The sequence below is a fragment of the Sturnira hondurensis genome, unplaced genomic scaffold, assembly GCF_014824575.4.
Source record: "Sturnira hondurensis isolate 20B ecotype Veracruz unplaced genomic scaffold, ASM1482457v3 Scaffold0009733, whole genome shotgun sequence".
Classification (NCBI taxonomy): Eukaryota; Metazoa; Chordata; class Mammalia; order Chiroptera; family Phyllostomidae; genus Sturnira; species Sturnira hondurensis.
The window spans coordinates 64,487-87,227 of NW_028082364.1; the positions used below are offsets into that span (position 1 = coordinate 64,487).

The following is a 22,741-nucleotide window of genomic DNA, read 5'->3' on the forward strand; positions in this document are numbered from 1 at the left end:
ACAGTATTATTACAAAAGGCAATGTATTTCTAGTATTTTGTTTATATATACCACAAAAACAGAAAATTAAATGAAAACGCACACTTATTTTTCTGGTAGTTATTCTTTCAGTCTTGACATGGCTTTAAAGGAGAATTTCTAAACTACATTCTTGAATGCAATAGATTGATAACATTAAGTGCTTGATTCTCCCCCCACCCCAAATGATCAACAAAATATGAAAAATTTTCCATCACAAACAGTGGTTACAAAGGACATCTGGAAGCTCTCGCCTTGCTCGGCATTCCACCCGAGAATGCAGCCTTAGAAATCACCGCCAGATGGAGGGGCGACTCCCTCTTGGCCGTACCACTCAGCTCACAGAAAGGAACCTTTCAGAAGCCAGGACGTACAGTACAGCAATCACATCTGCACACTAAGGCAAGAAGCTCAGCCACCTTTGTAGAGCCTAACATTTGGCAAATATTCCGAACCTCTTAAAGGGCTGTCAATTACCATGTGTAGCCTTGGCAACAGCACCGACTTTTCCTAAAGTGAGGGTCTGTGTATTTCAGTTGGAGCATCTGAACAAGGACCTGCCCATGTCAGTTCCTGACAGGCAAGCACATTTACTAATACTTTGTCTTTGGAGAAGTCAGGGTGTAGAACTGAGAGCCATTAGTTCTGCAGTCTCTAGTTTAAAGGAAGTCCTTTCTGAGGGGTGGTTTTGGTGGCGGAAAGTTCTAGACTTTGTGTCCTTTACTAAAGCCTCACAACAATTATAGTGCTCCCTGCATTTGAAAAACGTCATCGGAGTTCTTAAGAATGAAATTAAATCCAAAAATTAAAGATTCTTTTTTGTTTATATAACTCTGAACAAAGAATTAGTAGGGCTTCTTTTGAATCCCTTAAGATTGCCTCTCAAAATTAAATTAGGTAATGCAGGGCCAAACTGAAGTGACTGGCATTATCCAATTTGCTTCAGCGAAGGGAATGTACATACTGGGGACTGCTGAGGGCAGACAGAATGTGTCTTGGGCAACTTTCTCATTGTCACTGGAAAAGCTGAGATGTACCACAATGCCACCGGGACGCAACATAAGGTATTTTTGGAATGGTCAGAAATATATGCACTGGCTGGCGTGGCTCAGTGGACTGAGCACCAGCCTGCAAACCAAAGGGGTCACTGGTTCGATTCCCAGTCAGGGTACATGCCTGGGTTGCGAGCCAGGTTGAGCCCCTAATAGGGGGTGTTCGAGAGGCAACCACACATTGATGTTTCTCTCCTTTTCTCCTTCCCTGCCCCCTCTAAAAATAAATAAAATATTAAAAACAAAAACACAGCTTTTCTGTGTAAAGTGAACTAGTTCAAATGAGCTACTTCCTATCCCCTTTCTCTTTTTAAAAGATAAGTTTCCCATGTCTCCCTCCTCTCAAACATTCTTTTAAAAGCCCATTCGTGAAGTTTCCATGGACCCGTGATGGCGTTCCTTTTTAAGAGCCAGTTCTAAAATGGCACCAATACAGGAGCCACTGCCCTAATGTGGCCCCTGAGAACTTGAAGTGTGGTTGGTCTCAACTGAGATGTGCTGTAAGTATTAAAATACAAACTGGTTTTGAAGACTAAGTAAAAAAAAAAAAGTAAAAATCTCCTAGATAACTTTTAGTATTGATTACACGTTGAAACAACACACCGGATACACTGAATTAAATAGAAATACATATTGAAACTGCACCTCACCTGTCTCTGGGGGACGCTAAGTGTGAATCACGTGTGGCTCACGCCACACTTCCACCAGCACCGCCCATGAACAGAGCCTTGAGGCATTACACTGACTGGGATCGGAACTGAACCCACTCACCTTCGTGTTCTCTTGAGGAATCCCTTGAGATCAGAATCAAAAACTAGACTTTTGGCAGCCTTCGCCCTAATTCTAGAGCACACCCGAGAAAAGCCAAGCACAAGCGCGCTGAGGCAACATTCCCTGCACAGGCCTTCGATCAGATCAGATGGCTGCGGTCCTTAGGGCCGAGCTCTAGGGGGGAGAAGTCTGAGCCCCAGCCCCACACGGAGCAGCGTGCTGGTCCAATGAGCTGAGACTGCAGCTGCTGCACCTCCTTCTTACAGACCGCCCTGCCCTGCGGCCGCTAATGAGAGGGCAGTGTGCCGCGGGAACAGGACAGGAAGTCATGGTCATTCGAAAGGAAACTTGTGTACAGATGCCCAGGTCACAACATTTTACAATAAACTGAATAGATATCGTTTGGCTGAAATGATCTAGTCACTACAATGGAAATAGTAATGTGTAGCAGTAGGTTTTCAGAGTGACTACTGATTGACATGAATTCAAAGTTCTAAAGAATCTAAAAACTTACATGGACATACTTTCCCCTCTACATATTCACTCCTATTATTCATGTTAATGTCTTTAGGTAGAAAAAACTAAATTTTAAGTAAATGAGCACAAATTTTGAAAACGCTGAGGAGAAATGTCTTTATCAAGCACCTCTTGATAGTCTCCTGGAAACTATTCTCTATGGAGCAAAACTGAATTCTTTAAAAACACATCGTAATACTTCTTCCTGTAATGTAAACAACTTTTAAGCTCTTCTTCAAAGCACATTCTGCTTTACTGATAATTTAAGGAAGTGAATAGTTTTCCTAAGTCTCCCTATCTCATAAACCATGAGAAATAGTTTCACAACTTTGCTGACCTACCAAAGTGAAAATCTGGAAAGATTTGTAACAGTATAAAAAATAATTCAAAATAGAGAACAAATTCTAAGGCCAAGAGGTTTGTAAGTTTTGGAACTATAATTCTGTCATCACCAGAATGTACAAAACACCGATTCTTTCATGATTCTGCAGCACCGCCTCAGAGCTCCGGAGTTCCAAAACAGCTCTTGGGTTGCCGTACCATCGATCTAGAATATAGATGATTTCGTTGCTGTTCATAATAGAAGTCAGTCCTTAGCTCCGATGGTTCAGACCTAATTAAACAGAAAGCACTGAGTGTGGGCCTACACGCCTGTGGTGTAGGAAGAACTCTCCCAGTGCACGCAGACCACGCTCCACTAGAGCAGTCCCGGGCCTCATCAAACGGACTTTAAAATAATTAAACCTCCAATTAAAAAAAAAATAAGCATTGTACTGTTAATGAATAAAATACAGGAAGTGCAATGCCACCAAATATGTGCATTTTCTAGTATTTGTTGGAATTAAGAATACTATATAAGAATATTTCAATTAAATTATGGCATTTGTAAAAGGTTGTACTTCTGGGAAAAGATAAAAACATGATTTTGGTGGGGTATGTTAGGAAAACTATGATAATGAATAATTAATATTCCCTTAACATTTCTAAAATCACATAAAAATGATCATCCTTGATTGCCATTTCAATTAATTTTGATACAGGGTACGTTACTGTCTGCTTACCAGTAACCAAAGCACACACAGAACAGACTTGTAACACACACTCAGAATTAATTATTTTCATGAGCTAAACACGTCTGAGACTTTAAAGATTTGTGGTTAAGCGTACAGTACCGCAGTGTTGGCTACGTAAAATAGAAAATCTTTTTGAGAGAAGCTCAATAATCAGAGGCTGTATTGCATTTAAGGATCGAACACTGGCTATGTACAGAAGGGAAAGCATTTCAGTCGGAAACACTTCACCTGTTACCCAGTTCTCGCTGTAATATGGCAACATTTAGCAGCTTACTGTTTTGACATTTAAAAATTAACAGAAATAGTGCTACTTTTTCATCCTTTGGTTCCCAGTGACAATAACACAGTAAAATGCCTCTGGTTTTCAGTTCCTCCTGGGTGACATTAGCAGAGAGAAACCTGATGCTTTAGCTGAAATTCGGCAGCCCAAGAAGTGCACCGACTGCTCCAAAGTACCCCTGTAAAAGTTAAAACAATTGTTAATGTAGTGCTGCTTTTAAATGAGCATACAGAATCAACCAGTTACAAACACATATTTAGCCCCAGCTGGTATGGCTCAGTGGATTGAGTGTTGACCCACCGATTGAACCAACGGGTTGCTGGTTCGATTCCCACTCAGGGCACATGCCTAGGTTTCAGGCCAGGCTCCTAGTTAGGGGACACTCGAGAGGCAACCAACCACACATTGATGTTTCTCTCCCTCTCTTTCTCCCTCCCTTCCTCTCTCTCTCTAAAATAAACAAAATCTTTAAAAAGAAAACTAAAAACAAGTATTTATATTATACTTATTTAAGAACACCTATCCACAAATATACTAATTTCTGTTTTGTCAGCTCTTACTAAGAATTTTAGCCTTAGCTGGTGTGGCTCAGTGGATTCAGTGCTGGCCTGCGAACCAAGTGTCACCAGTTCGATTCTGATCAGGGCACATGCCTGGTCAGATCCCCAGTTGGGGGCGTGCAAAAAAGCAACCAACTGATGTTTCTCTCACACATCAATGTGTTTCTCTCTCTCTGTATCTCCCTCCCTTTCCCTCTCTCTCTGAAAATAAAAAAATATCTTAAAAGAAAACTGTATTCTCAATATATATGCCTTTGAAATACCTATTTGTAAAGAGTGGCTTTTAGACACGAAAGCCCCTAGGGCTTCTATGGCAATACTGTGCCCCCTGCTCCCTTCCTCAGTGAGGTCCCCAGGCTCCGCCCACCACTGCCTCAGTGTGTCCTGTGCTGGTGCAGCTGCACAAGAGCCCACCGCTGCCATCTGCACAGGGAGACAGTGACAGTGGGACACAGAGATCTGAGGAGAACACGTGCTCTGAGTCCATGTGACTGCCCAGACACAAAATAATTCAGAGTGAAGGTATGTAATCTAAAACATGTGACCTGTACTTGCTTAGATCAGAATTTAACTTGACTGTAAAGAACAAATATGGGGGAAAAAGTCCCGAAAAAACAAGAACAATAATCTCCAAAATGCTAACAGTGGTTACCTCTCGGGGTGAGGCTGTAGTGTAAGGAGAATTTTCATTGCTAAATTATATAGTTTCCTATTTTTCCACATCTCACATTTGTTATACCCGAAGGAAGAAAATAAAATTAAAAGAAAACAATTAAAAAAACAAACAAATGATCCACCAAATATGCGGGCAGCCGGGTACTGGAGGAGCTCACAGACCTGACGTGCTCTCCCTCTCGGAAGGACTGGGAAGTTCTCATCCTAACGGGGTGCTGGCCAGGTGACCGCATCGCCCCACCCCCCATCTCAGACTGAAGTGAGGGAATCAATATACCATGTAGGCAAACTGTAGCTTTGTGCTTCACTTACAAACACCGAGCAAGACGCAGTATGTGGAGGCCGCATACAAAAGCATGCTATTCAAACTCACGGGACATTTTGCTGCCGTACCTCATGCTCCAGAAACAACGCTTTCAGTTGCCCTTTTGACCAATAATCCAGTGCATATGCCAGAAGCTTCATCGAGAGAGTATTGACTCGTAAGAAGTTTCCCACAAAGACAACTCTGTTTATTTTCTAGGAGAAAAGAAAAAAAGGAAATGACTTCAAGAAGGCATTATGAGTCGACTTTACAATATGAAAGGCTTGACAAAATCTCTACTTAAAAATGTAAACAAGTAACCTTTTATTAGGGCTTGCTACATTCCTGGTATATACCTCCATAATCCTGTATTTCTTTTTCATAATCCTGTATTTTTTAAAGATTAGCTCTGGATATGTTACTACACATTTATCAAAACCCAGAGAATGCACACCCAGAGTGAACCCAGACTCTGGGCAACGATGACGTGCCAGCACTGGGGGGTGGTGGGGTGTGTGTGTGTGTGTGTGTGTGTGTGTGGGGGCGCGGACACACTGAGTTGTCTGCACCTCCCACTCATTTTTGCTGTGACCCTAAACCTAAAACTGCTCTAAAAAACAAAGTTTATTTTAACTGCATTTTTCCCATTACCATTTACCTTCCCCATAGCCTCTTCCACTTATACTCCTCCCCTACAAATAAAGTCTATTTTAAAAAAGAAAAGTTCTGGAAAAGACCCTAGTAAATGATTATAGATGAGACCTGTTTGCTTTTGAAAAGGACCAAGAAATAACCTACTGAACATAACTTGGAGAAACATTGTTTATGAGACTGAAGGAAAATCTTAGATGGAGAGGAACTGGTATTCTCCAGGACAGGTGTCTCCAGAAAACCTATCCATACTCCCACAATAATATACTAAGTGACCGTGTAGACTACGGCCTTCATTGCTGTTAAGACAATTGGCCAGTGAAAATCTATACCTACAGGGCTAAGGAAAGAAGGTCCCGAAGGTGAAATATTCATTCCTAAAACCAGGGTTAAGATGCAGGCCAGTGATGCCCTCCACCAACCTAACGACACTATTATTATGAAACTGAAGAGCCCTGGCTGGTGTAGCTCAGTGGATTGAGTGTGGGCCTGTGAACCAAAGGATAGCAGTTCAATACCCAGTCAGGGCACATGCCTGGGTTGCAGGCCAGTTCCCAGCAGGGGATGCATGAGAGGCAACCATACATTGGTATTTCTCTCCCTCTCCCCATCTAAAGAAAATAAAATCTTAAAAAAAAAAAAATCTGTTGCCCTGGCTGGTGTAGCTCAGTGGATTGAGCACGGGCTTGTGAAGCAAAGGGTCACCAGTTCGATTCCCAGTCAGGGCACATGCCTGGGTTGCAGGCCAGGTCCCCAGTAGGGAACACATGAGAGGCAATCACACATTGATGTTTCTCTCCTACTCTTTCTCCTTCCAGTCCCCCTCTCTAAAAATAAATAAATATTTTAATTTTTTTAGAAACTGAAGAGAGAAAATTGTGGATTTAAACAGTAATCCAGAGGATTAATTTGAGTTTTTGTTCTCTCTACAGGAGCCTCCCCTCACCCCCAATATCTACAGGTATAATTCTTTCCTTTCCTCCAAATCGTTGCCCAAATGTCACACGTTCAGTAAAGCCTCCTCAACCACCAATCACCCAGCCCTCTGCCCTCTGCCACGTTCTGGTCTACCCTCCATTCTCTTGTTGGATCTTCTCTTTCTGTCACTAATACAAACTAAGTAATGTACTTATTTATTTACTACGTCACAGGGTGGATGTCAGAGTCAGATCACTGTTTTTCTCACTAACGTATCCTAAGTGCCCAGAGCAGTGCCTGGCACACGGTGCTATGTAAATGTTCATTCAATGAATATGCGATGAATGTACAAATGAAATGTACTTCAAAAAACAAATTTCAATATTTGCAAAAATAAAATGGACAAAAGCGTCTACCACACGAGAGCAGAACTGTGCAGTCCCCTCCAAATACGAGTCCAGCAGCACAGACGACCCGCGTCTCCCATGAAGAGCAGTCTCGGCGCCTTCATAGCCCTGTACAATGCTGCTTGATCCATATGCAACAAGGCAGCACTGTAAAGAAGCCGAGGGCGGCGAGAACACTTCCGAGCACCTCACTCATCAGGTGCAACAGTAACAAAAATAAAACTAGAAACAAAACCCACTGCTTTCTTCTCTCACGTCTTCAAGAGATTTAGGTCATGTACAGCCATGCGCTACCTAACATCTTGGATCACAAATACGATGTAGGCTATAAAATTATAATGGAGCCGGAAATTTCGGTTGCCTAGAAATGCTGCAGCGCATAGCACGTCATGCAAGTCTTCGTGGTGACGCTGGTGTGAACACACCACGGCGCTGTGAATCACATTAAAGCATGGCACACAAGACCTGACCATGATAACAACTGTCACTGGTTCGTGTGTTCACCACGCTATACTTTTTACTGTTATTCTAGAGCGCACTCTGTCTGCTTCCGAAAATAAAGTTTGCTACAGAACAGAATGCCACGTTACACCGGCAGCAGCCTCACATATCTCGTGTTTGCTGGGTCTCTTGTTGCAACCTTTCACCACCTTCTTTTTTTAAATTGTACTTTTTATCCTCACCTGAGGATGTGTTTATTGATTTTAGAGGGGGGGACAAGAGGGGAGAGAAACACCGATAGGAGAAACATTGATTGGTTACCTCTCATGTGCACCCCCAACCAGGACGGAGCCCACAACCTGGGCGTGTGCCCTGAGTGGTAACAGAACTCACACCGTTCTGGTGGACAAGACGACACTCAACCAACTAATGAGCCTGGCCTGCCAGGACGGCACCGTCTTTTTCTCGTGCTTGATTCGGTCTCATGCTGCTCTGTGTAGTAATTAATGCGCTGTGCAGGTCCGTAGCCCAGAAGTGCCAGGCTCTGCCGGGCGGGGCTTAGGGGCATGTAAGCCACGCCATCTACGTTTGTGCTCAGTGCGCTCCATGATGTTCACGCAACAATGAAATCACCTGATGACGTGCCCACTAACAGCACGTGACTATATTTCCAAGGTGAAACAAATGTCAATTTGTCCTGTTTCCAACTTGAATTACAGGCTACTTTCTTTTCTTTTTTTTAAAATATTTTATTTATTTATCTTTAGAGGGGAAGGGAAGGAGAGAGGGAGAGAAATATCAATGTATGGTTGCCTCTGCCGAGGACACACAATGTATCGTGTGTCCCCTGCCAGGGAGTGGCCTGCAACCCAGGCGTGTGCCCTGACTGGGAATCGAACCCCGATCCTCTGGTTCGCAGGCCCGTGCTCAATCCACTGAGCTATACCAGCCAGGACCAGGCTACTTTCTTTAAAGGTAATGTAACAATAGGTACAGAACACACACACTTAGTGCGTCCTGGGGTCTCACGCACTAGGTCTGCATGTGATAGGCCTCCTTAGAGACCATGAAGAAGCCTTGCTATTTGTACATAGATCTCCATCCACATCTTTCAAATAATTAAAATGTTTACCTCATTAACAGCACACATTCGTGCCACAGAACCAATATTATTGGTGATGGTAACTAAAGTAGCTCTTGCCAGATCTTCTTTACTAACAGATTCCCGCTTCTCCTTGTAAATCATGTTGCCAAAACTGCAGAGAAATGAAAAAGCAAACAAAATCAAACCTGCAGATAAAAAGCAACATTTCCTACATTTGGGAATTTCTTCTACAGATAAATCTACACATACAAAATGTTATTCATTGACCAAATGAATTGTACATAGCAGAATAATGGCAACAACCCAAACATCAAGCAATGACATACCGTGAAGCTGTTAACAAGGAAGAAAGGGAGGGAGAGAGAGAAGAAGGGGGATGGAGGGAGGAAAGAAAGGGAGGGGAGGCAGGCAGGGAGGCAGACGAGGTTAATACTGCTGCTGCAGAGTATATACAGCCCTGGCTGGTGTGGCTCCGGATTGAGGGCTGGCCTGCCAACCGAAGGGTTGCCAGTTCAATTTCCGGTCAGGGCACACGCCCGGGCTGCAGGCCAGGTCCCCTGAATGGGGGGGGGGGGGGGTGACAGTCAACCCATAGAAATGTTTCCCTTGCACATCTACGTTTCTCTTCCTCTAAAAATAAGTAAATTCTTAAAAAAAAAAAGTATTGTGTGCTACTCAGTGGCATATGAATGTTATCTTTTATGTAAGGGGGAAGGCAGGATATGATTTTGTATTTGCATAGAGAAACACTGGACAGGTACTCCAGAATAGAAGGGTACACCAGGCTGCACCCAGGAAGACTTCTAATATCTAATGTTCAAGTGAGTGTCCAAAACTTGGAGACTACACTGGGCAAGAGGAAGCCCCCTTACAATTTCCTGATATATTTAATGTTTTCTGAAAACTAAATAAGCAACGACATTTATCTTTAATTTTCCTTTATTGGTTTTAGAGAGAGGCAGGGAGGGAAAGGGAGACAGCAGAAATACAGATTTATTTACACATGCACAGGCTGATTCTTGGATGTGCCCTGACTGCGAGTCCAACTGGAAACCTCAGGGGGTCAGAATGATGCTCTAGCATGCCAGGCCCGACTTTATTTATTTTTAAATTTTCCATTTCAGTTGACATACAATACTGTACGTTTCAGGTGTACAACATAGCGATTAGACATTTATATAACTTAGGAAATTATCACTTTGATAAAGTCTAGTGCCCGTGTGATACCATTCAGTTACTACCTTTTTATTGCCTATATTCCCTGTGCTGTACTTTACCCTGTGACTGTTACGATGTCTGGTAATTTGTACATCTTAATATATTCCTCCGTATCTGTAGGTCTGTTCATTTTTCTTGTATTTTAGATTCCACATAAGGGAGATCATATGGTATTTATTTTTCTGTCTGACTTATTTCACTTAGCATAATACCCTCTAGGTCCAACCGTGTTGTTGCAAATGGAAAGATTTCATTCTTTTTTCTTAATGGCCAGATAATACTCCATTGTACACACATACCACGAAAGCTACATGTTGGCTATTACATATATATAACACTGCAATGAACATAGAGGTGAATGTGTCTTTTCAAATTAGTGTTTTGGATTTCTTTGTTACCCAAAAGTGGGATTTCTGGGTCATGTGGCAGTTCTACACTGAGTATTTTCAGGAACCTCCACACTGCTTTCCACAGTGGCTACCCCAGTCTGCATTCCCACCAACAGTGCACCAGGGTTCCCTTTTCTCCATGTCCTCGCCACACTTGTTTGTGGATTCATTGATGGTGGCCATTCTCACAGGTGTGTGGTGATATCTCTTTGTGGTTTTAATTTGCACTTCTCTGATGATGAATGACGCTGAGCATCTTTTCATGTCTACTGGTGACCTGTGTGACCTCTTTGCAGAAATGTCTCTTTAGGCCCCTAGCCATTTTATAATTTGATTGTTTGGGGTTGTTTTGGTGTAAGTTGTATAAGTTCCTTATATGAATACATCTTGGATATAAATAAGCCACTTTAATTACAACATAAATGTTAAACTTACCTAGATGCTACTGCCCAACCCGGCAGACCAAATCTTTCATAGTCCCCTCCGTAAATGTCACGGACCAGCTTGTCGGCGTGGGTGCTGTCACCTTTTGACGCCATTTCGAGCGCCTCTTCAAAGCTCTCACAGCCGGTCAGTAAACTGCATAAGCCCAGAAAGGTGCCCCCTCCAAGGCTAAAAAAAAAATAAGTAAGTAAACAAACACTGTGTATGGGCTGCATTTTCCCACTCTATTCCTTCTCCAAAGTAGAAAGGCAGAGCATTTAATTATTCAGTGAATATGTAAACATACTGCTAATGCTAAAGGCTGAAGCAGGAACATACTGAGGAAAGGTTAGGAATGCTTAGCAATACCAACTTGCCGATCAAAGAAAAAAACCGAAGAGAAAGTGGGAACAACACGGGGACAGGCAGGCCTTTTCTATCTTCCAATAACTTCATCTGATACTTTATATTTTTATCACCAAGAATAAATGTTTTTATGAGTGTGTAAAAGGATTAAGTATTAAAAATTCATACCATATGAATTAAAAGGAGAAAATTGTGACTCTAAGGGATTTCCAGGAAATGACTTTGTGAAAGGCCTATTTACTTGGCCTGACAAGGTCGAAGTCAAATCAGTGAGATACACGAACATTTAATACAACCCGGGAATAAATACGGGGGGTAGGGTGGGGGGGGTATGTCAGGCTGGTCATCCGTTATTGCCAAAATGTACTTGGTTCTAGCATTCTTTCAGATATACTCACAAAACAAAACCAGGTCTCTCTAATCCCTAAAATTAAAGCTTGTGTCCCCAAGTCTCAGCTGAACTTGCAACAGATTTCCATCCTCGAATCACTGTCGGAATTAACAGGCTGCATTTCCGTCTTTCAGAACCGATTTAAGTGGGTAATACGGTAGTCCCCTCTGGGCTGTGGGGGACACGTTCCAAGACCCCCAGTTGATGCCTGAACCTCAGGCAGTACTGAACAGAGTACATGTATGTACTGTTTTTTCTTACAATACATAAGTATGAGAAACTTCAATGTATAAATTAGGTACAGTAAGAGTATAACAATGGCTAATAATAAATTGTTCTAACAATAAAATAGAACAATTATAGCCCTGGCTGGTGTAGCTCAGTGGCTTGAGCACGGGCCTGCAAACCAAAGGATCGCAGTTCGATTCCCAGTCAGGGCACATGCCTGGGTTGCAGGCCAGTTCCCAGCAGGGGACCCACTAGAGGCAACCATACATTGATATTTCTCTCCCTGTGTCCTTCCCTTCCCCTATAAAGATAAATAAAGAAAATCTTTTTAAAAATAGAACAATTATAGCAGTGGACTGTAATAAAAGTTGTGTGAATGTGGTCCCCCATTTAAGGGACCCCTTGCTGGCGTCTCCCTCTGGGCTCAGTGCTCTCTGGGGCAACACGTCACCACCGGCCAGAGCACGTTTTCTCTTTACTTCTTCCACTAAAAAATTTAATGTCTCTTCCATGGTAACTGCACACGCACTGTGGCTGTGGCGCTGGCAGTCTGAAGTGCCCGAGCAAAACCAGCAAGCATTTTTTCCTCCTTCACAGTATCACACATAGAAAATCTGTCTCCTTTAGCACACTTATTTTCTTTCCTTATGAAGTTGTACTTGAAGAACTTTAAGGCTGCTTGCTGGTACACCTGAACTGCCAGCATCACTGCCCTTATGCTTTGGGGCGGTGACATTAAGTACAATGAAAGTCACTTGGTGCTGCAGCTCTGTGGCGGGTCTGATGACCAAGACGGCTCCTTGGCAACTGCAGGGCAGGGGGTGTGCCCACCACGAAGAGACTGGACAAAGCGGGTGATTCATGAGCAGGCCAGCGTGGAGATTTCATCACACTGCTCAGAACGGTGTGCAGTTCACAACTCGTAAATTGCTAATCTCTGGACATTCGGATTTCGAACTTTTGGCTGCAGTAACCGGGATCGCAAAAAGCAACACAGCAGGTAAGCAGGGCTCTGGCGCCGTCCAGTTACAAGGGGGCAGCTTCTCAGCCACCATAGGAATGAAGTACTAACTTTGTTAAACTCAACATATAAATCTTTAAATACTTTAATACTTAAATTTGATAAAATTTAAGTACCATTTAAATAGTACTACTTTAAAACCAAAACGAGTTTTTTCACAAATCAGTCTTAAAGTATTCCTAAATCATTCTCAAATAAATAGGGGCCTCCACTCTCCTTAAAAATTGATAAAGTACATATCAGAATCACAAGGAAAACTTTCAAATCTCGATTCACATTCATGGTTCAGGTATAACAGAGGGTCCGAGAGATGTTTGGAAGATTAATGTGAATAAAGAGCTCATGCTAAATTCATCCTTTAAGAACTAATCACAATGTTGCCCAATACTCTGCATAAAGTCAGGAAGGATATGGCAAGCTTCAGGCTTAAATATCTCTAATTAAAAAATGAAATATAAGCAAAGAAGAAAAATGCTTTGGAAAATAAAATCACCAGAGTCATTCCTGACAAAAATTCACTCTCAACACTATAAAAATTTTAATGCCAATTTGTGCTGACCAAATAGAAATATTTGTCATTTCATACACATGCCTTTAAAACATATTATCTGCAACACTTTAACTTGCCTTTGCACATCTACATTCTATGCTGTGGCACAAGTACGTGGTATTTTTCTGATGAAGCTAGTATTAACAGAGCCCACAAGCCCTGGCTGGTGTAGCTCAGTGGATTGAGCGCGGGCCTGCAAACCACATGATCATGGTTCGATTCCCAGTCAGGGCACATGCCTGGGTTGCAGGCCAGTTCCCGGCAGGGGACACACCAGAAGGAACCATACATTGATATTTCTCTCCCTCTCTCCTTCCCTTCCCCTCTAAAGATAAATAAATAAAATCTTAAAAAAAAAAAAACACCCAAAACCAGAGCCCACAACTTCCGCGTGCAACATGGCATGAGTGCCGCACAAAGAAAAGGCTGCTCACCTCGTCCCGGTCACCCGTTTGTAGTTGTCTTTGGAGTGCACCGCTAAGACGCTGACTCCCGAGCCAATGTTGACCACCAGCAGCGGGTAAGGGTCGTCCAGGTTAAAAGGCATCTTTTGGCATCGCTCAGGTTCTGAGGCATTAGCAAAATAATAGCACTCTGCTTGTCCATTGAAACTAACAGAATCTATATACAGCAAGCCCTTCACAAGACAGTCAAGTTCATCCAGTTTGTGCAGGTGGAGGTTTCCAATCTGGAAAAACGGTATCAAAAAAAGTTTTATGAAGTGAACAAAGAACAGCATTCAAAACACTTACTCAGTCATACTGCATGATTTTCATGTACTTTACAAAACTTCAAAGTCATCTATGACACCCGTATTTTCCCTCGTTTCATCTCTTTGGGATTTCATCTGGGCCACTGGGTCTCCGAGACGGTGGTGTTACTCTGGAGGCAGTTGGGAAATATGTAGGGACACTTCAGTTTTCACAAAGATGGGGAAGAGAGACTCAACTAACACTCAGCGGCAGGGACTTGGGATGCCAGACATCTGCAGGGAGTGGGGCAGTTGTGCAAAGTAAAGAATCCTCCTATTCCTGCATTCTCTAGGGCAGTGGTCCCCAACCTTTTTGGCACCTGGGACCAGGTTCATGGAAGACAGTTTTTTCCAAGGACCTGGGAATGGGGGCGAGGGAGTAGGGGAGGAGACAGGAGGTAGAGCTCAGGTGGTAATGCCAATATCGGGGTTTGGGGAGGAGGTGGCCTCAGGAGAGATGACTATATGGATAATACTCAAAAAGCTGTGAACATAACGCAGCCATAGTGAAAGTAATTCAAGCCCTATTTTTAAAATATTTTATTTATCTTTAGAAGGGAAGGAGAGAGGGAGAGAAATATCAGTGTATGGTTGCTTCTCATGCATGCCCTGCAGGGAACTGGCCTGCAACCCAGGCATGGGCCCTGACTGGGAATCAAACCCTGATCTTTTGGTTCACAGGCCCACGCTCAATCCACTGAGCTACACCAGCCAGGGCACTCAAGCCCCATTTTTATCTGGCTTTGTACACTGCACAATTCATTAAAGTCTCTTTGATTGTTGCAGTCCCTAAAAGTGAGCAGGTTTTAGCAACAACTGCCAATAACCACAACCGCCAATTTGGGCAATTTTTACTTATCCTATAAAAGTGTTTAAATGCCCCACATCAAAAGCTAATCACAAATCAGCAGGAGGAACTAATCTAATAAACACAGTAGATGGAAACCTAGCCTCATATTTTAAAAACTAAAGGGGAAGGGTATCAACTTTTGGCTTTGATGAACAGATACCCACTGTGCGAAAATCTTCTTCAAACTTGTAAGCACCACCTCCTGTAGCACAGAGCACCGTATGTAAGGTCGAGAAGTTTTTATCTCGTCCCATTTGAATAAAAGTAGGCAGGTCCTGGGTTGGAAATCTGATAAAGTGCAGGTTCCCTCTTCGGCCAAAAAGTGTTAAATCCTTCAGTTCAAGGTGCACATCCCGAATCCCGGTGGACCCATACGCTACATTAGAAGTCAAATATTTTCGGATACTTTTCAAGCTCTCAACTTCTTCTTGTTCTTCCTCAGCTGTGATATCAATAGGCTCAAAATATGAGAGCTTTACTAGTGTTCCCCCAATGTCCATGCCGAACCATGGGAAAGCTGTGGATTAAAAAAAAGAAAACAAGAAACTTTAAAAAAAAAGTAAACTAAATTTAGATCACAATGTGGGAAGTTAGTACAGCAATATCCCTACACAGGTACTATAAATTTGTATAAACTAAGATGCAGAAAAAACTGACTAAATTCTCTTAATTTTGTTGGATTGTTAGCAATGGAGGCTACCTTAAATAAGTAATACGTTTTTTAAACAATTTGACAGATGATTTGCAGTTAAATAAAAAACTATATAATATATTATTTGGTAAAAAGAAATGTGCTGTCACATTTTTACGTTGTTTATTCATGACCTGCAGAATTCCTGCTTTAAACAGATTTCTGTAGAAGTATTTTTCGGACTATAAGATGCACCCCCTCCTTTGTTTGGGAGAAATAATGGTTGTTAATGCTGCTGTTGGGTTCTGTTTACATTTACATTGGTGAAATATTATGTTATTTATGTTATTAAATATTTTACATTTCTTGCTTTGAAAATTTTCCTCCTCTAAAACCTAGGTGTGTCTTATGGTGCGAAAAACATGGTATATATCAAACCCCCCCCCGCTATTCAAAGAAATCAGTAGTAAGCTGCAATAGTAATGGTTACAGGGAGGGGGGCGGATTTCACAGCCAGTGTCTGCTTGGACAAACACATTTAAAGAAAACAATGGGGAATAGCTCCATGGGTCCGATAAACCAGAAACTCCTTCAGAATGTTCCAAATCTGTTGACATATCTATGCCATTAGGGTACATTTCAATAGGCATTAGATGAAAGAGGGATCCTTCTGACATTACATAACCAAATGAATTCCCCTAATTTTAAAAAATATTTTATTTATTTATTTATTTCAGACTGTGGGGAAGGAGTATGAAAGAGAGAGAGAGAAACATCAATCGATTGCCTCTCACATGTCCCAAACCGGGGGACCTGGCCCGCACCCCGGCATGTGCCTTGACTGGGAATCCAACCAGTGACCCTTTGCTTTGCAGGCTGACACTCAATCCATTGAGCCACACCAGCCAGGGCTGAATTCTCCTATCTGTGTGATGCATGATTATAGACTTCATGGGGAAGGGGGTGTGGATGCGGGAATCTCGGCTGCCACATAAAGTACATTTTGGGATAGAAAAATTCCTACAAGGTGAAATTAAGCTGAAAACCTTTATTTTCCAAAATTCAGAACACATTAAAAATCATTTAACATTTGCAGTTTCCCTTTCTTGGTCTTTGTGAATGTCAAACACACACAAGTGTCAAAATACACATTCAAATAAAAATGTTACTCAGAGAGTAAACTACAAAGCTGAAGCATTACCAAATTAAGGTTCATGTCATTTTATTTTCAGTCAAACCTGGCTGCTTCTAGGTTATACATACCTGAATAATGTCATTCTGAAAAGCCAAAGTTCCAGTAACACTTATGCGAAGAACTTTTAATTCTCACGCTAAACCATAAATTATTAAGTTTCAAAGGAGCTGTGCTACCTAGGAAAGTTTTCAGGTTTACAGATAACATGTTAGAGAGTAAAAAAATTAACTACTCTTCTAAAGCTATGCATGAGCACCAAGGTTTTGACCCCAAAGGTAGTATCAACAGCCAACTCCATAATGCGTTAACTACTGAGCAGGCAGTAAAAAAGGCTCACAGGATGAAATCCTGTTTCTAAAGTCTAGACTGCAGGAGGGAGTGTTAACTGTTTGACTCTTTCCCAGAAAGAAAATGACTGTTTGGGTATAATTATCACCAAAATGATAAAAATAAAAAACAAAAACCTTCCTCTGCTTCCTAGGAGGCTTTTGTGCATCTGTTTGCATGAAACCACCAAACCTGTCCTATCTCAAAAGAGCAGTACACGGAAGGTAAGTAACATCGGTAAGCCCGGACTGATGTGACTCACTGGACTGAGTGCACTGGGCCTGCAAACTGAGGGCTCGCCAGTTCAATTCCCGGCCAGGGCACGTGCCTGGGTTGTGGGCAGAGTCCCAGGTTGGAAGGCATGTGAGAGGCAACCACATATTTATGTTTCCCTCTCTTTCTTCGTCCTTTCTCCTCTCTCCAAAAATAAATAAAATAATATCTTTAAAAATTTGTGTACACAAACCTATGCTATATTATAGTATTTCACATCTCTTAGATGTACAAAAGCGTACTACCAAAGATTATGCTCCTTATCAAATAGATTATGTATGCAAAAGGAACCCACATGTCTAACCATCTTGTCAAATGATTAGTCAGCATTAGATATGAGGCCACAAGGGCTAGACTGTTCAAAAAAACTGTATTACAAAAGTCTGGTATCTTGCCAAGTATTGAGAGTCATTAAAGAGCTATTTACTTGCTATTGGCCTAATGCAGACTTCAGCCCAAAGAGATTCTATGCCAGACTAGAATTTCATTGTTCTTTAGCATAAAGAGAAACCAAATGCCAGAAATGTCCAAAACACTTGGATTATTTTAAGGAGCAAAATTCTAAAATGGGCCTGTGCACTAGCAAATTTCAGACATGCTTCAAGTTCTTGGACAATAAGACATTTTACTACTCCTAATCGTCATTCCAAATAAAAATGCTGTTGTTTTAAACCAGACTAAGGAAATTTTCCTGCCCTTTGACAAATTAGTTATGGGTTATTAGAAACTGTCATATCCAATTGTACCTATTTACCACCGGAAGTGATGATACTTGTTTCAGATGTGTAAGTTCTATGACACCTCACCTGTATACTGCATTGTGTGTTCAATACCCAAAGTCTAGACTCCACTTGTCACCATGTACTGGACTCCCTCTACCCTATTCATCCTCCTCCCTCACCCCCTTTCCCCTCTGGTAACCTCCATACTGTCCTCTGTGTCTATGAGTTGGTACTTTGTTGCTTTCTGTTTTATGTCCCACATATGAATGGAATCATGTGGTTCTTGTCCTCTTCCGTCTGACTTATTTCACTTAGCATGACACTCTCCAGATCCATCCATGCTGACGCAAATGGCAGTATCTCATCATTTTTTATGGCCGAGTTGAGTAGAGGGCCATTGTGTAGATGTACCACCTTTCCTTTATCTTATCATGCGTCAAAGGGCACTTAGGCTGCTTCCATGTCCTGGCTATTCTGAGTAAGGCTGTGATGGACATAGGAGTACATAAGTCTTTATGAATAAGTGTTTTCAATTTATTTTGGAAGATGCCTGGAAGGGAGACTGCTGGGTCACATGGTAGCTCTATTCTTAATTTCTTAAGGAAACTCCATACTGTTTTCCATAGTGGCTGTACCAATTTACATTCCCATTAGCGCCATACAAGGGTTCCCTTTTCTCCACTTTCCTAACACTTGTTATTTCTTGTCTTATCGATCACAGCCACTCTAACAGGTGTAGGGTAGTATTTCAAGGAGGTTTTAGTTTGCATATCCCTGATAGCTCGTGACACTGAGCATCTTTTGAGATAACTTTTGGAAAAGTGTCTGTTCAGGTCTTCTGCCCATTTTTAAAATTATATTTTTTTGTTCCTGTTGAGTTACATGAACTCATATATTTTGGATAGTAGGCCCTTATTAGAGACATCGTTTGCAAAATATATTCTCCTTTTCAGTCGTGGGCCTTTGTTTTGTTGATGGATTCCTTCGCTACACAGAAGCTTTTTAGTTTGATGTAGAACCATTCATTCATTTATTTTTATTTTATTTCCCTTGCCTTTGAAGGTCAAGTTCACAAAACCTCTCTTAGACCAAGGTTCATAAACCTATGTTTTCTGGAAGTGATAATTCTAAAGTCGTGACTCAATTTACAAGGCACGAAGTAAACTACAAATAAGTGTTATACAATTCTCTTTGGTTTTGCCAAAAACTTCAGGTAACTTACTGCTCGGGTTAGCGAAGCACAGACTCCAAAACCTCTGTCACATCAAACTTAAAATATATATATATTTTACTACCACTTTGTTAATCACTTCACATGCCACACCGGTAAACAAAACCAAGGCTGAAAAGCCTTTTACCTTAATAATCACAGCAGTCAAGGTAGAGGAACATGTGATTGCTCGGATTTTTAATACCTAATATTTAGCACTGTGAAAACCAAAAAGGCAAAGCAAACATTACCATTCTTTCTGCTCTCATATTTTAACTAACAAAAGTTTCTCGTTAGGTTCAAGTTTAACTTAGTCCTTCTCTGGGAACTGAATTCGCACATACTTTTTTCAAATGCTAATCCTGGATGAAACCAATTCCTTTTCTTATTTTCTGGTTAAATATGTGCATTTCATTTATAATCTGGTCATATATTAGAGACAGAGCTAAAAGCAAATGTCTTCTATGACTTAGGTGAACCAGTAAGAAAGTGTGCCAAGCCAACGACTCTTACTTAACCAGTACGAGACAACAGCCCCAGTACTGGCCTGCTGCCAGGGCTAATGATGCAATGCATGGGATAGCACACACCAAGCGCTCACTGAATTTATAGTTTAAAAACCCTACACAAGTTCTCAAAAACAAAAGTGTGTATTTTTATCTAACCTGAGTGATTTAAAAAATTGGAAGTAACACTTTCCAGTTACATGTATTCCCAGGACAGACCTTATTTTCTTCCCCCCACACACAAAAACAAGATGTTCTTTACTTTTACCATAAAGAATTCAGTAGATAGTAAAGTCACCTTTCACATGTAAGAAACAAAATATTTTTTAGACTTCTAAAACTAACAGCCAACTTGATTTAATCAATAGGTGTTCTTTTATTTCTCCACCTAAACTTTAGTCTATAAAGTGTTCATTGTCATCTTTACTGAAAACACCTTTGACAAAGGGGATATTCAAATCTGATTATAAGTTTTCCCAAATCTAAGTATCTAAATCATTATTAAGGCAAAAAGAAAGACAACTCGAGAGTCAGAATCTGAGCTTGTCATACCCTTTGTGACAGCATGGATGGACCTGGAGAACATGATGCTAAGTGAAACAAGCCAGGCAGGCAAAGGCCAGCACCACAATTCACTGATATGTGGAATCCAATGAACAAACCAAACTGACCAGCTAAAACAGATAGACTCACAGCCAGAGAGCAGGCTGACAGGTGGCGAGGGTGGGGTGTGGACAGACTGAAAAGAAAGGACTCCTGTACATGGACAACAGTGTGGGGACTGCAGGGCAGGGGCGGTGGAGGAGGTAGAAGAGGGTATATCGGGGATAAATGGTAATGGATAGAAAAACAATTCAAAAAAAATGGAAAAGAAAAAAGGAAATTCTAAGGCGAGCAGATGAAATGTATGCGGTGAGGGAAGATGTCCAAGAGTTTTACATACTGCATCTGTTCAAGATAAGTTGAATTCAGCAAATGGAAGTAAGAAGGGTTCCTATAACTACCCTGTTATTTAGGCCTTCACAGCACCAGTTTATATACTGCTTGAAGAAAAACTCTTTAGCACAAGAATTACTAGTTTTTCAAATGATACAATTTTTTTATTATATCATTTTTTTTTAATTGGCAAATAAAACTCCCAGAGCAGAAAGGTTTGTCTGTCTCTAAGTATGCAGACTACACTCTAAGGCCCTGAACCTGCTTAGCACAGAGTTGGTTGGCTCCAACTCTGGAATGTGTAAGTTATGCTGGGCTCAGTAAGTTCAATGTCCTCACCTGCAAAATTAAGACCCAATTATCTTACATTTAAATAACAATTAGTCGTTGGGGGGGTGTCGCTCTCCTTTCAGGTTTACAAGCAACCTGATGGGCGGGAAAAGGCCAGAGCTCCCTTTCATATCAGATTTCTTAGAACTGCTGGGTCACATGAGACACTAGAACTGCAGAACATAAACCCAATTCTGAGATACAAGCATGCACCCCACATTCCTAGTTGTCCTGCAAAGTGGCCTTAAGGTGTGACAATCACAGTAGCTGAGTTAAATAAGCCATTTACATAAATAAAAGGTTTTTAAAAAGCTAATAAAAGAACTCAAATAAAAGAAGTTGATCTGCTCATGGAAAGAATATTTTGCATATATAGCTGTAAAAAATCTGAATATTCATCAAAATATTTAACAGTGGTTAATATTAGTTAACCAATAGCAGTGGTGAGCTTGGAGGGGCGGAGATACCTGAGATTTTTAGCTTTTTATTTTTTAAAGAAACATATACTACTTTTTATTTTAAACAAAAATAAGTCACTGGCATGTAACAAACACTGCATTTTAAAAACTCCAATGTAACAACAGCGACAATTCCCAAGAACCCACCGGGATTTCAAGGACACAAGCAGAAAGCCCAGCAACCGGTAAAAATGGGTGGTGACTGACTGCCCCAGCGCAATTTGACAGCCATGACCACCCATTTTCATTTTTAGCAAAAGGCAGAGGAAGCTGGGAGAGGGCTGAGTTAAAAATCCCCTCTGGCACCACCCAGATCTTGAGGAGGAAGTAGGAGAAAAGGGCCGGGGGGGGGGGGGGGGGCGGAAGGCCTTCGCAGGCAAGTATAAGGGGATGGGCCTGGCGCCTCTAACCCTGGGCGGAAAAGATCCCTCCACCCCAATCAATACAGGGTACCAGCGGTGAGCCACGGGCTTGGGCCAGGCCGCCTGCCCAAATGGCTTCCAGACCGTGTCTAAGGTGCTCTCCCAAACCAGCGAGCCCAAGCCCCCCCATCTTACAGGGTTTCTTGGCATCCTTGATCTTCATGGCGACGGCCTGAGAGGCGAGGGGCTGCCTGCGGTTCGGGTGGTGACGGCGGCGTTCACTCCCGAGGTGGCTAGGCCCTGCGAGGAGGCCCTGCCGGTTCCACCCCTTAAGCTAGCCGGGCGGGGCAGGCAGGGCGGGCCTAGGGCGGGACGGCAGCACCCGAGGCAAGGCCGGCCCAGGGGTTGGTCCCCCAACCCCCTAGAGGGGCGGCCAGGACCCAGCGAGCTGGGGAAGGCCGCCGGCCTCGCCTCTCCCGGGGGCGCCCCCCCCCCCCAGCTGCTCCAAACAAAAGGCCCCGGTCCCCCAGTAGCCGACGCCTCACTGAGAAATAACCCGCCCCGGCCGAGCGCCCACGTGACTGGGCCCCCCTTCCCCCAGCTCGCAGCCTGACTGCTGGGGATTGTAGTTCTCTGGGTCATGAGGCCCTGTTCTCTGGCTGCAGCTGTGTGGATGGACTACAAGGCCCAAGTCGCATTGCGGCCGCTCCTCCGAGGCCCCTCGGATTCGGGAGGTGGTCTCAGAGTGGTCCCAGTGAGAAGGGGGCGGGGCCTTAATCACACCAGTGACGAGGCAGCCAATGGTGACTGATGTGGGCGGGCTGCGGAAGTCT

The 22,741-nt window shown here is 42.4% G+C and overlaps 1 protein-coding gene across 1 annotated transcript; it reads right to left on the reverse strand.

Annotated features, from left to right (window-relative positions):
- Nucleotides 1-1,422: 1,422 nt before the first annotated feature.
- Nucleotides 1,423-22,462, reverse strand: PANK3 (pantothenate kinase 3). Its single transcript, XM_037057736.1, has 7 exons — nucleotides 22,104-22,462; nucleotides 15,123-15,475; nucleotides 13,792-14,045; nucleotides 10,814-10,990; nucleotides 8,799-8,922; nucleotides 5,339-5,464; nucleotides 1,423-3,888 (listed from the first exon to the last, which is right to left on the reverse strand). The coding sequence occupies exons 1-7, from the start codon at nucleotides 22,129-22,131 to the stop codon at nucleotides 3,838-3,840; spliced, it is 1,113 nt and encodes a 370-aa protein (XP_036913631.1). The 5' UTR covers nucleotides 22,132-22,462; the 3' UTR covers nucleotides 1,423-3,837.
- Between the last annotated feature and the right edge of the window lie 279 nt (nucleotides 22,463-22,741).

Bases quoted from the DNA above. Each gene is read 5' to 3' on its own strand.
- PANK3 (XM_037057736.1), bottom strand. From the start codon at position 22,131: ATGAAGATCAAGGATGCCAAGAAACCCT. The intron at 14,046-15,122 runs GTGGGTATCTGT...CCGTTTTTCCAG, and splicing joins TTGAAGAAGATTTTCGCACA to ATTGGAAACCTCCACCTGCA. The intron at 8,923-10,813 runs GTAAGTTTAACA...ATTTCTCTGCAG, and splicing joins GGTTGGGCAGTAGCATCTAG to TTTTGGCAACATGATTTACA.